At 60.2% G+C, this 12545-nt stretch overlaps 1 protein-coding gene across 2 annotated transcripts in view; it reads right to left on the bottom strand.

Annotated features, from left to right (window-relative positions):
* The window catches only part of SH2B2 (SH2B adaptor protein 2), a 38947-nt gene that overhangs the window by 15637 nt on the left and 10765 nt on the right, over nucleotides 1-12545 (bottom strand). The window contains exons 2-8 of one of the 2 annotated variants that reach the window (XM_064295907.1): nucleotides 9956-10722; nucleotides 6960-7061; nucleotides 5270-5361; nucleotides 3958-4049; nucleotides 3686-3862; nucleotides 2995-3203; nucleotides 489-660 (exon numbers count right to left, since the gene is read on the bottom strand). In XM_064295907.1, coding sequence (XP_064151977.1) covers nucleotides 489-660; nucleotides 2995-3203; nucleotides 3686-3862; nucleotides 3958-4049; nucleotides 5270-5361; nucleotides 6960-7061; nucleotides 9956-10693 — 1582 coding nt within the window. In that variant the 5' untranslated portion in view covers nucleotides 10694-10722. The remainder of the gene's footprint in view (nucleotides 1-488; nucleotides 661-2994; nucleotides 3204-3685; nucleotides 3863-3957; nucleotides 4050-5269; nucleotides 5362-6959; nucleotides 7062-9955; nucleotides 10723-12545) is intronic. The other variant, XM_064295908.1, reaches the window with a different exon arrangement.

Genomic DNA, 12545 nt, shown 5'->3' with positions numbered 1-12545 from the left:
CCGAGGGTGCGGGCGTCAGCCTTCCGCCCGGCCCTCCCTTGGCGGCGCCCCTGCTTCCACTGGCCCAGCCCTGGGCACCGCTCTCCTTTCCCAGACCGAGTATGTCGGCCAGGGGTGCAGAGACCTGAGGTGGCCTGCGATCACACAGAGAGGCAGGACCCGAATCTAGGTTTCCCGGGTCCAACCCGGGCCTCTTTCCTCCACCCGCCTCCTTGGATAATGACTGGATGCCACCACCATGGAGTGGCGGCTGTGCATGCGCAGTCAGGTATGCTGGACACCCTCACCGACCTTGCACTGCTTCAGCCCCAGCTAGGTAGGGGTCTCCGAATCACTCAGGACTTGGATGCTGTGGGCCACCCTGAGGCCACACTGGGGTCAGGAGACCTGGTGCTAATCTCACCCACTGGGTGGCTACGTGAAGGTGACCCTTGCCCCACACCACCTGTCTTCTTAAGCCATCACGCTGGCCAGGTAGGGAGTCTTACCAGGTGGGGGTCCCTGGGCTCGCACATAGCTGCGCAAGGTGATGTCAGCGGAGCCCCCTGATTCCAGCGGGATGGGGTGGGTGTGGAAGTGGCGAAGCATGTCAAGCACAGACTGGAACCACAGGTGCTGTACGTGGCACTGGCCGTGGCCATTCAGGGACAGGCGCAGGTGCTGTGGGCACAGGTGGGCATGATCAGTGACGGGGTCCCAGACTGGCCACCTCCTTGGCAAGTGCCTTTGCAGTAGTTGGAAGGACCAGCTCCCACAGGCCAGAGGGGGAGGAGTCACTCCTGTGAAGGGGGTGGGGAATGGGGGCGAGGGAGCCAGGACAGGACTGAAAGGAACAGGTGCTTGCCCCCATCCTGGGAGCGCCCACACCAAGTCTGGACCTATGCCCTTCACACCTCCATCTGTAGTCCCCCCAAAGTCTCAGAAGGCAGGGATTAATGCCTCTGTATTAGAGATGGGGGAACTGAGGCACAGAGCAGGAGAGTGACCGGCTTGCAGTCCCCGAGCGCGAAGGCTGGGAAGAGAACTCATGTTTGCCTGACTCCCGCACCCCAGAAGGCTAGGAAGGGGTCTGCCTTCTGTTGCCTGCAGAGCCTAAACCCAGAGGGGTGGAAACCGCTGAGCCAGGCTGGGTAGCAATGGGTGTGCTGCACCTGGAGTGCAGGAATAGGCTGGTCCCTCCCTGGGTCTCCAAGGCCCACACGGGGCAGGTGGCTCAGGGCAAGAAGCCACAGGCCTGTGATCTCTAGTGGCGGGCCACAGATCTCTGCTTCAGCCCTCTTGTGCTCTGTGTGCATCCATGGGAGGAAGAGTGTCTCTGGGGTGTATGTAGCAAGAGGGGAGGTGACGGGTGGGCTTTCAGGGGACACACACAACCCCAAGCCCAGGAAGAGGAAGAGGAGCTGGCCTAGCAGCCACATAAAGGACAGAAAAGTCCCAGGGTGCGCGTGGGGTGGGGTGGGAGGGTGGTCCTTATGAATGAGCTCTGTTACTTGTAGGGCAAGAAGTCACTGGGAGCAGTGCGAACAAACCCAGGGCTCATTAACGGGAGCCTAGGTCTCTTAACTGTCTGAAAGTGAAAGTGCGGCCTGGGAAGGCAGGAATCTTCTGGCCCTGGGGGTGTGCACGCTGGGGCTGCCTAGGGCTCCTACTCTCCCTTCCCATTAACTCGCTGGACCTCTGGGCAGTCGCCTCCCTCTGAGCACCGGCTAGGCAGAGGTGAGGGCTGGGTTTGAGGCCCTGCTTCACCATCTCTCCCCTTGCCTCCCTCTGGGCTGAGCGTCACCTTGCCTCAAGCTTGGGCACAGGTCAGATCCAGCCCTCTGGGGAGGCAGCCTGAGGCAAGGCTGGCCAAAACAAATTGCTGGTTGCCAGCGCCTGGGTTAAGCACCTGGTTGTAGGAGGAACTGGTAAGGGCAGCTGCTTTCCAAGGGGTGTCCCCTGGACAGTACTGCCTTCTCCAAGTCAGAGCCAATGCTGCCAGTGGGAGTGCCCAGGGAGCACCAGAGAGCTGTAGGTCAGCCAGGCACTGGGGCAGGTGAGGCCTGCAGACGGACACTGACCACCAGTTGCAGGCTGGGAGCAGGAGTCCTGGGGTCCTCCTCCTCCAGCGGGGGCTGACCGGCAACTGTGTCCTGGGAGGAGCTGGGGCTGGGTCTGTTTCTTTATGGGTGGGGTGGGGAATTGAGATTCCTGCCCATTCTGGCCACACTGTACCCCCCTGCCACACACACAATCATTTGACTTTTCTATTTTCCTTTGCGCCTTAGCTTATTTTTAGCATAGGGTTCCCTTCCACAGGCTGGGTGCACTTCCATAGCTTTGCTCATGCTGCGTCCTATCTCGGTCACCCTTCCCACTCATCTCCACCTGCAAGATTCTTCCCCCCACTTCACGTCTCGGACCCCACTCTAGCTGGTGGGGTCAGGAGCCTCCTCTGGGACCCCCAGGCCCTGGGCTACACTCGTGCCCAGCCTAGTGCCTCCTTTCCTGCCTGACCTTTGGCCTGAGCACAGAGCTGGCCCAGAGCTACGGTCCAGGAGGGGCTGGTGAACTGACCTGAGCAGGGAGGAGGGGCTGTCTGGAAATGGGGCAGGAAGTAGGGGCTCTGAGGGCCTTGGCTGATCCTAGCCTTGTACTGAGGTGGCTCTGGGTGAAGACTCTCAGAAGCCCCAATGCACAGGGTCCAAAAGGACTTGCAAAGTTATCTTCCCAGGGGGCCCAGCCTCCTGTGGGCTGGGCTACCACCACATGGTGTCTCCATCTGGATAACGGAAAAGCTGGCTGGGGCTGCCTGCAGCCCCTCAAAGAAGTGTGTGTGGGTGTGGGGCAGGGGGTGATTCACAGAACATGGCCAGGGGTAGGCCTGATCCAGGGGAAGACATGGCAGCCCACACCCAATGCAGCCTGCTCCAGGACCCAGCCTCAGGACCAGGCTTACCTTAGCCCCCCTACCTGGCTGTCTGCCCAGCCCCTGTGGCCCCCGTGCATACTTGCCTTGGCCTTGCCCTGGAAGTTGAAGGTCAGCACATACTCCCCAGGCCGAGTCTCACTCTGGCGGATCACGAAGAGGCCGTGGCTCCGTGGCCCCCCCGCCAGCACCAGCTGAGCCGCCTTGACCCGTGACAGTGTCCCGTGGAACCAGGGGTAGTTGGAGAGCTCCAGCTCGGGCTCAGGGTCAGGCTCGGGCTCCACTCCCTCCTCCCCTGGGGACGGAGGATGGTGTCAGGGGGGTGGGGGGTGGAGGGGGCAAACCAGTGACATAAGGGATGCAACATCTCTTCGGTTTTTAAATATAAAGTGCAGTTTGAATCATTTTAGAACTAAGTGGAGAGCCTATCTGGCCCAACCCTCTAGTTAAGCATGAGGTAAACTGAGGCACAGAGTGCCAAGTCATCGACAAACCTTGGATAAATCAGGCCTGCTGTCTCCAAGCCCTGGTTCCGGCCCTTTGCACCTTCTGTGTAAGCATTTTCAACGGAAATCATGTCTTGTGTGAAGGGCCAGGTTCCCAGGCTCCCCTGCAAAAGCCTCTCAACCCAGAGCTACTGAGGAGCTGGGGGAAGGACCCAGTGGGATGACATGTCACAGCTTCTGAGGCTCAGGTAGGCTGTGGAGGGAGGTGCCCATGCCTGGGGTGGGGCCCAGGAGAGGAGGGGCAGGGAGAATAAGCTGCCCCCACTGGCACCTGTGTTATTGCTGTCACTGCCGCCGCTGCTGCCCGGGGACTCCAGGGTCTGTAGGAAGGTCTCTAGCGGGACATGGGCCAGGGACTCCCCGATGACATCCTGAGCCCGGCTGTGTGGAGCAGTCACCACAGCACCCACTGCTGCTGTTGTCTCTGGGGGCGGGGGCAGGTCTGCTGCTGGGGAAGTGGCAGATAAGAAGCATGTCTGTCTGTCCACCTGCGAGTGTCCACCCTCCCTGTCTCCCACCCTCTCCAGCCGTGCCCCCACTTACTCTCTGTCAGGAGCTCACAGCTACAGGAGGCCACGCGGCTGGCCAGACAGCCTCCCCGGGCACACGAGAGCTCAGTGTCTTCCTCACTGTCCCTGCAGAGGCCAGAAAGCACATGTGGTGCCAGGGGACCCGGACTTAGACCACAGGCTGCCATGGAGCCAGGCAGTGGTTGGCAGTCCCATGACCAGCCTTGGCCCTATCCTGCCCTCTGTTCATCTGGGGTCCCTCTGCTTCAATGTCCCTCTGTCCCATCCTTAGCTTGCTCTGTGGCCACCATGTGAGTGACCTGACCATGTGGACAGGACTCCAAGTGGGTAGAATCCTCTCTGAGGCCACGTGACCCCTGCCCACAAACCCCCAGGGGTGGGTTTGCATGGAGTCACTCCAGGGGTGGGAGGGTGCTGGGCCTAGGTCTTGGGCTCCCTGTCTGTGAAATGAGGTGTCTGGAGCCCTGCCAGCTCTGAAGCACTGCAGATGAGGTACATTTGGTAGGGGCAGGGGGAGAGTCTGCAGAGCAGATGGTGGGAAGGATGGCAAGGGAGGGGTTACAACCTCTTAGGGGATCTGGGGCCTGGGTGGCGGCGTTCAAGACTTTAATTGTGCTGCCTTAAATGAGGCTGTTAATTAGGAAGCAGGGCCCCTCCCCCTGGGGCTTGGCTCACCCTGTTAGCCAGCAGAAGCTGCTGCCAAGTGCTTGGCTGCTGGCCCACCTGCCCCTCCCACTCCTGCCCTCTGCTTATCACTAGCCATGACTCCCTACTGCCCCTGTCCTACCAGCCCCTGAGTTCTCACTGAAGTCCTCTCCTCATGAGCTCTCCTGAAGGCCTTCAGGTTCCCTACAGGTTCTAGGCTCTTGCATACTCCACACCTCTCTGCCCGCCCCCATCACCCTCTGCCTGGCTCAAGCCCACTCATTCTCTCAGCCTTGGCCCAGGATGCTGCCTCTGAGCCCCAGGGCTGGGTTAGGGGCCTCCCCGGCATTCCCTTCCATAGCCCTTTGGGCTCACCCCCATTACTGCCCATGTCCCAGTGGTCCAAGGCTCCCCAGGGGTGAGGACAAGACTTCCTTCCAGGTTCCCAGGCCCTGCAGAGTGGACCTCACAGAGCCTGCTGAGGGTGGGGGGGGGGGGGAGGGCTGCCCTTATGTGACCCTGGCCTGCACCCACCTGGGCAGGACTCCCATAAATGCCTGTTTCTTGCACTCAGCTCCTGCCAGGACCAGGGGAATGCTCCCCATGAAGGCTGGATCAGGGGCACAACCCAGACAGACCCCCAACCTGCCCACCAATCCCAGGGCTATCTGGGCACTCACCCAGGGTCCACGCAGCCCTGGATGTCGGCCACCCACGAGTGCTTCTGCAGTGAATCGATGGTTTCCAAGATGTACTCAGCTCCATTCTCCACCTGGGAGGGAGTGGGCCAGGAGTCCAGCCCTCACTCAGCGATCCAAGCCTCCTCCACCCTCAGCAGGATGGCTCCAGACCCCAGGACACATGGCCAGAGTGTTCGGGCGAGTCCCACCCCTTCCCTTTGCAGCCTCACTGGTGGGAGCAGCAGGGAAGACAGTGGGGTCTGGGCACCACCCCAAACCCAGGCCAGTGTCCTGGGGTAGAGCCTACAGCCCACACTCTCAGTCCCCCCTCTTCCCAGTCCCCCCTCCAAGATGGCATCCAGCCCAGCTGACCTCAGGTCCCTAGGCCCATGAGACACAGCCTCTAAGAAGGCCACGCTGGCTGGGGAGGGACGGACTGCCCAGCATCCCAACCCATGCCTGGCACCATGGAGATGAATGGTGGGGCATCACAACCCTGGTCACCCTGAAAGGCCATTGCTCACGTGCCTCAATACCTGAAATGCCACCATGATGGCCACCCCCCTGGGATAAGCAGCCTCCAAAAGGGTAAGTGTGTAGGAGAAAGTCCCTGCTACAGGCCAGGCCTCTGTGTGACCTCTCATTCATGCTGCCCAATAAACTCCTCCCGACAGCCCGGTGAGGGAAAGCATACATTTCCCCCATTTTACAGATGACAAGATGGAGACTCAGAGAGGTCAAGTAACTTGCTCAAAGTCACACAAGTGGCAGTGGCGGTGCTGGGACCTGGACCCAGGTCTCCAGGATGCTGTCTGTGCTCTGTGTCCTGCCGTACGCCTCTGTTAAAAGGCAGTTGTTGGACTGCCAGCATCTCAGAGCTGAAAGCCTCCTCAGAGACCACCTGCCCTGAACAGATAGGAAACCGAGCCCTGGCATACTCAGCAGCATGGTGGCCCGCCCTGCTGTCAGGGCTGTATTGGGCCTGTCTCACACAGCAGATGAGATGCCCGGTGGGCACAAGCTGTGTCTCCAGCCCTAGAGGGGGTGGCTCAGAGGGTGGGGCTGGCAATGTCTGCCAAGTGAATAAGTGAGCTGTGACTAAACAAACAGGGATAGGCAAAAACATACACCCGGCCAGAAGCTTGGACAGCCTTGGGTGGGCAGTACCAGGCCTCCCTGGGGGCTCTTCCTCACACACACTCTCCGTGCTGTTAGAGGGCACAGGAGCTGTGTCCTTGGCCACCCAAGCAGGCCACTCCAGTGACATGGGTCTGGGAAAAGGGCAGGCTTTCCCCAGACCCACTGGGGTGTTTCCCCGCCTACCCTTTGTGCCCTCTGTGGAACTGGACCGGTTCCCACACTCCAGTGCCCTGAGACAGGGGCATTTACATAACCTCTGCAGGCCCGCCACCAGTCTCAGGGCAGGGTGCGCATGCGCTGGCTCCAGCAGGGGTGGAAGTGAAACTCTGAGAAGGTTTATCCAGACCCAGGAGGAAATGGGAACGAGGGGCCCAGTAGTGGGCAACACCAGGGGCCCATGGTTTTAGAGCTCAGACTCAGGCCCGTTCTGGGGCCTGACATTAGGCCCCTTACCCTCATCCTTCCCTATGGAGACCTTGAGCTGTACCACCCATGAGAGAGGAGGCCCGGGGCAGCCCGAGGATCTGTGGGGCCAGAGGGGGGCCCTCACCTTGAGCACAAATGTGTTGTCCTTCTCTGGCATCTCCAGGGGCATGGTGGTGCGGACCTCGATGATGGCTGAGAGGGGGATGCTGACCTTGGGCCTGGAGGCCTGGGAGGCAGAGGAAGGGGCAGTGAGAGTGGCGCCCCAGGACTCCTGAAGCCCTCTCCACCCTCCCTCCCTCAGCTTAGAATGTTATGCAGCCCTGGCATGTGGGCATCTCGACCCCCATTTCACAGTTGGGGAAGTTGAGGCAGTTTCCGAGAAGTGAATGAACCCCCTCCCCAATAGTCACAGGACATGTCAGGCACAGAGCTGAGATTGATATCTGCATCTCCTCCCTCCGCCCTGAAGGATGAACTCCACCCAGGCTGCCCTTCCGCCTGGTGTACCCACCACGTCTGCGGTTTTCACACTTTTTTGACCTTGACCCAAAGTATGAAATACATTTGGCATTGTGGCCTACTACCTACATCCATAGGTAAAAATATTTCTGGAACAAGTCTTTCCCTGAACAATGTTTACTCTTACTGTGTGTGATGGAATGTGATATTTTCTATCTTATTACTCTATTCATTAAAAAAAAAAAAAAAAAGCTGGTCTCCTGCTCCAGACTAGACTTTCCAGGCAGGGCTGCACCCTCCACTCAACAACAGGGCTCCTGGGCTGAGCAAGGCCATGTCTCTCCTGCCCGCAGCTCAGGCTCTGCCCACTCCCCAGGCAACTAAGCCAGAGGGAGGTGTGAGTAAAAGGGTCACCTGAGCTGGCCCTACCCGCTCTGCCCAGCTCCTGGCCAGGGCCCTGAGGCCCCTTGGCTAGCCTGAGGTTGGGATTCCTGGCAGGGCTTGGGCTCCAAGACAGGGACTTTCTCGGGAGGAAAGGGAAGGGCCACATTTGCACAGGCAGGGGCACAGGAATTCCTGGCAGCACTAGCCCTTGGCCAAAAGGGACAGGGCTAGGCTTGGTGCGGTGACCAAGGGGCTCAGCCGACCACAGTGTGAGGCCATCACACCAGCCAGTGGGGCTGGAGGCTGAGACCTTCGATCAGCTGGAACAGACAGAGGTCTGCAGTGCAGGCCTGGATTGGGGACTTCAGCTGGGGCTCCACTGGCCGGAGGCACTGCGGTTCCTCAGCCAACCCTGGCCCCCGCTGCCTCACCCTGCTCCTGTACCTCACGACTGCAGGTCTCTGTTCCTTCAGCTCCTGCCTCCCAGGATACCTGTCCCGGGCCCCAGGGTTCACCCCATTGAGGTTTACCACCGAGTCCCACCAATATCTGATAGCTGATACCTCTTCCAAGGGCACTGCTCCCTGGGCTGATCTGGGCTGTGGGTGTTATCAGCAGGGGTGCTCTGTAGGGCTTACTTACCCTGGAGCTTTTGGTCTTCTGGGACCAAACACATTTGGGCAATCCAACCTGACCACTCACCCTGGTGTCATCCACCCTCCCATGGGGCCACTCCTGAATACCCAAATGCTTGTAGGAAGAAAAGGAGGGCTTGAGACCACTTGAAGGGAGTGGGAGTCCACCTCCCTTCTTCAGGGGTTGGGAAAGGCCCAGTGACCCCTCAGGGGCCCTGCCTGCTGCCAGCAGTGGTGTTGGCGGGCTGTGGCAGGGTTAACAGAGACGGCAGCAGCTGCTGCACTCCTCCCCCGTGGGCGCAGACAGATGCTGCTATTTCCAGTCGGGCAGCTGGGACTGCCACTCAGGGCTCAAAGGAGTTGACAGCCTGGGTCTCTGCCCCTGCCCTTTGGATGACCCTGGGCAAGCCCTGCCCCACTTCCTGTCCCTCACCTGGCCTCTGTCTCCCTGTCTGACAAGGAGCGGAGTTGGGCTTAGTGGTCTATGATTTCTCTCAGGGACCTAAGGGTGGAGGCCTGAGCAGGCAAAAGGCCCTTGGAAAGTCTGGGGGTCTTGGGATTTGGGAAGACTGCCCTTTAGAAAGTGAGTATGTCCGTGGGAAATCACCCCCCAGAGCCCATGGGGCTCATGAACACCCAGCTTTGGAGAAGGGCACCCAGTGTCACTGGCAGACTGGGAGATGGAGTAAGAACCAAGGGTGACTAAGAGGGCTCTGAGGTGGGCTAGAGGCCTGGGTGGCTCCTGGGGGTGCTGCCAGGTGTTGCATTAACACATTTTCCCACCTCCCAACAGCCCCCCAGTGCACTAGGAGCGCCCATCTCCACACGTTTCATTCTCCAGACCTCCCAGGGGTGGTGGGTATAATTAGCCCAGCTCTGCCACCCACCAGCTGTGAGACTTTAGGCAGGCCACACCCCCTCTCTGAATATCTGTCTTCTCCTCTGTGACCTGGGGCCACCTTGGTGGGACACTGGGGTACAAGAGCTTATATGGGCATCCCACCCACCAGGCCTAGGGCTGGGGACCTCGTAGCTCTCAGAAAACCAGCACTACTGTTAGTTTTGTTTGTTTTCCAAACAAGGCAGATGTGTTGCCCTGGAGATAAAACTGCCCCAAGGGCTCTGAGGTCACTCCCAAAGGGGCGGGGGTGGATACGGTGCACGAAGGTGAGCCACAGGGTCAGAGACGTCACAAAGGGGAGCTTCCTCTGCCAGGATGGGAGTCTGGAGCTGGGCTGGGGATGAGCAGATTCCCACTGAGCCAGACACAGACACCCGCCCCCCCCCCCCAAGCCCTCATCCCTGTAGGCCCCAGCTCTGGGACACGCCAGCCTCCCTAAGGCCCCAGGTGAGGAGGAGGAGTGCAGGTCAGAGAGTGGGGCTCCCCATCACCACCAGGAGCTGTACCTCAGAGCCCCTGTGTAGCCAGAGAGCCCTTTTCGGCTGAGAGGTTTCTCCCACTTAACAGAAACAGACTGGACTGGGTGACTGGTCCAAGAGGCAGAGCTGGGCCCTCACCCCAGATTCCTGCCAACAAACACTCCATCCTGTCAACCACATCAGCCAAGCCAGTCTCCCAAAGCCCAAGGTCACACCAGGCTCCTCCGCGCCTCCCCTCCCCCATGTGGGAGGGGGCACTCACCTTGGGTGGAACGAAGAACTCCAGGCGGAAGCGCTCGCCAGCAACGGCCCTGCGCAGCAGTAGGCGGCACTTCTGCCACTGGGCAGTGCCTCCGGGGCCCGTGGCCGAGTCGTCGGCCACCATGAAGCGCAGCGCGCCCTCACGCTGGATGTCTACCAGCTCTACTTTGGCAGCCAGCGTCCGAGACAGCCACAGGCGCCGCGTCCACTTGTCGCGCGGCTCGGCCGGGGGCTCGGCGGCCCGCGGAGAGACGCTGGCCTCGGGCTCGGCGCGCCGGTGCCACATGTCGCGCACGCCGTCCACCACGCACAGGCTCATGTTGCGCAGCGAAAAGCCCTTGCGGGCACGGGCCTTGGCCGTGGCGTGCACCGACACGTCCTCCGAGCTCCGCGAGTGGCCGTAGGCCGCCGCCTTGAGGGCCGGGGGCTCTGCCGTCTCCGGCTCCATGGCGTCGGGGGGCTCGGCCGCTCCCCCGGACGCCGGTCTGGCCACCAGCACGCGGCGCACCTCCTCGCCGAAGACGTCCAGGAAGTTGGCGGCGAAGTGGCGGGAGAAGGAGGCGCCAGCGTCCGGTGTGTCGTAGGTCGGGTTGTCCCGCAGGAAGCGGCAGAACTTGTGCGCGAAGTCCACGGCGGCCGCCTGAGCCTGCAGCTCGCAGAACTGCCGCCAGTCCGGGGCCAGAGCGGCGGCGGCGGCGGCGGCGGCGGCAGCGGCGGCGGCGGGGCCGGCACCGTTCATGACGCCCGTGCCATCGCAGCTCCCTGCGGCTGCGGGAGAAGAGGCGGCCATGGACCTGGGCCCCAGGCCTGCACCAGAGCACGCTCAGGCTCCCCAGGGCTCCCCGGGGCTGGGTGTGTGTGTGGGGTTGGGGGCTGGAGGGACAACAAAGTGCAGCCGCTCAGGGCAGCCAGGATGTGAGAAGAAACGACCTGGGAGGAAGAACCGGGACTCTGCAGGAGGAGGGCTGTATTCATTCTTCCCTCAAACAGCAGTCTCAGGGACCCCAGAGTCATTCCTGGGGCTGCTGGAGTAGGCAGGGAATGTCAGGTGCCGTGAAGCGGGGTTCCCACAAGCCCCCTGTGACCTCAGTCCCCTCAATATCCCCTTCTGAGAGCCCCAAAGTCCTTGCATGCAATCCTCTACCTTTGAATTCCTCCAGGAACCCAGCCACTCCTTCCCATCCAGGCTGTGGCCCCAGGACCCGCACAACCCCTTCTCTTGCCTGCAGCCCTTCAGCAGTCTCTTCACTGGGCTCCAGGACCCCAGCCTTAACCCCCTATAGTCTGTTCTCCACCCAGAAGCCCGGGTATCATTTCTAAAGCATATGACAGATCAAGTCCCCCCTCAGTGAAGACCCTGCAACGACTCCCACTGTACCCAAGAGTAAAAGCCAAAGGCCGGGCCGGATCAGCCTCTCAGAGCTGACCGCCTGTGCTCTGGCCACACCTGCCTCCTTGCTGCTCTAAAAGCGTGCTGGGCATGTCCTCACCTCAGGACCTTTGTACTTGCAGTGCTTTCTTACACTTGCCTGGAATGTTCTCCCCTGGACTATCCCCTTCAGGTTTCTGCTCAAATATCATCTTGTCTGTTAGCCTTCCCTGCCCGCTTTGCTGAGGACAATAAATACCCCACTCCACCCCTTTTCCTGCTTACTTTCCTCCATAGCATTTATCCCCATCTGACATACCATGTGTTTTACTTGCTTGGTGTGTTGTCCAGCCCTGCCCCCTGAGAATGCCAGCTCCACAAAGGCAGGGGTTTTGACAAGTCTTTTAAGTGACCAGGCACATGGCAGGTGCTCAGTGAACACGGGCTGAATGAATGAATGTGTTTGGCAGCACACTAGGGGTGTCACAGGTGTGACTCCTGAAGCCCCTACAGCAGGCCTAAAGAGGTGGAACCCTGAAGACACACAGCTTGTTAGTGGCAGGCCCAGGATTCTCACTCAGGTCTGCCTGGCTCCAGGGTACAGGGGTCACCACCCAGTGTGGATTAAGTATGACCAAGTTTTCACACTGGCACTGAAGGCCCTGCCTCCTCAGACTTCTTTCCCTCACAGCAGCCTGCACCCCTACATGTATTTCCACCCCCTGGAATCCTGTTCCCCTCAAGTTCCCACCTAAATCTGGCCTTCTTGAAGAGGCCCAGATCAGGGGCTACCTCTCCAAGAATCCCTGTTTCTTCCTCCTTAATCCCAGGCTCCTCCATTCCTCACCACCCCGGATCACCCAACTACAGGGGGTGTGTCCAGTGTCATTTGGGGTCTCACCTCCTCATCCCCCAAGGTGACCACTGCCCAGGAGGACACAGGTCCAGCCCTCTGCATTTATGCACACCACCCCTTTCATCTAGGTGAAAATCACCGATGGCAAATAAGTGGGGTGATGTGGCCCTGCCCTGCCTTGGGGAGCTCCTGCCTGAGGCGGGAGAGGAACTGTCCTTCCCAGGAACTGAGATGGAGTGTCATGGCCTCACCTCTGCCTCCCCTAGGATCCCCACATCTTCTGGCATGCCCTTTCCCTCACAGCTCCTGGGAGCACCGTCTCATCTCTCCCCTGGATCCAAATCATGTAATTAAATGCCAGGTAAA

Source organism: Loxodonta africana, chromosome 12 (assembly GCF_030014295.1).
Source record: "Loxodonta africana isolate mLoxAfr1 chromosome 12, mLoxAfr1.hap2, whole genome shotgun sequence".
Classification (NCBI taxonomy): Eukaryota; Metazoa; Chordata; class Mammalia; order Proboscidea; family Elephantidae; genus Loxodonta; species Loxodonta africana.
Note: the sequence above shows the minus strand (reverse complement) of the source record. Positions and strands in the feature narration are given on the sequence as shown.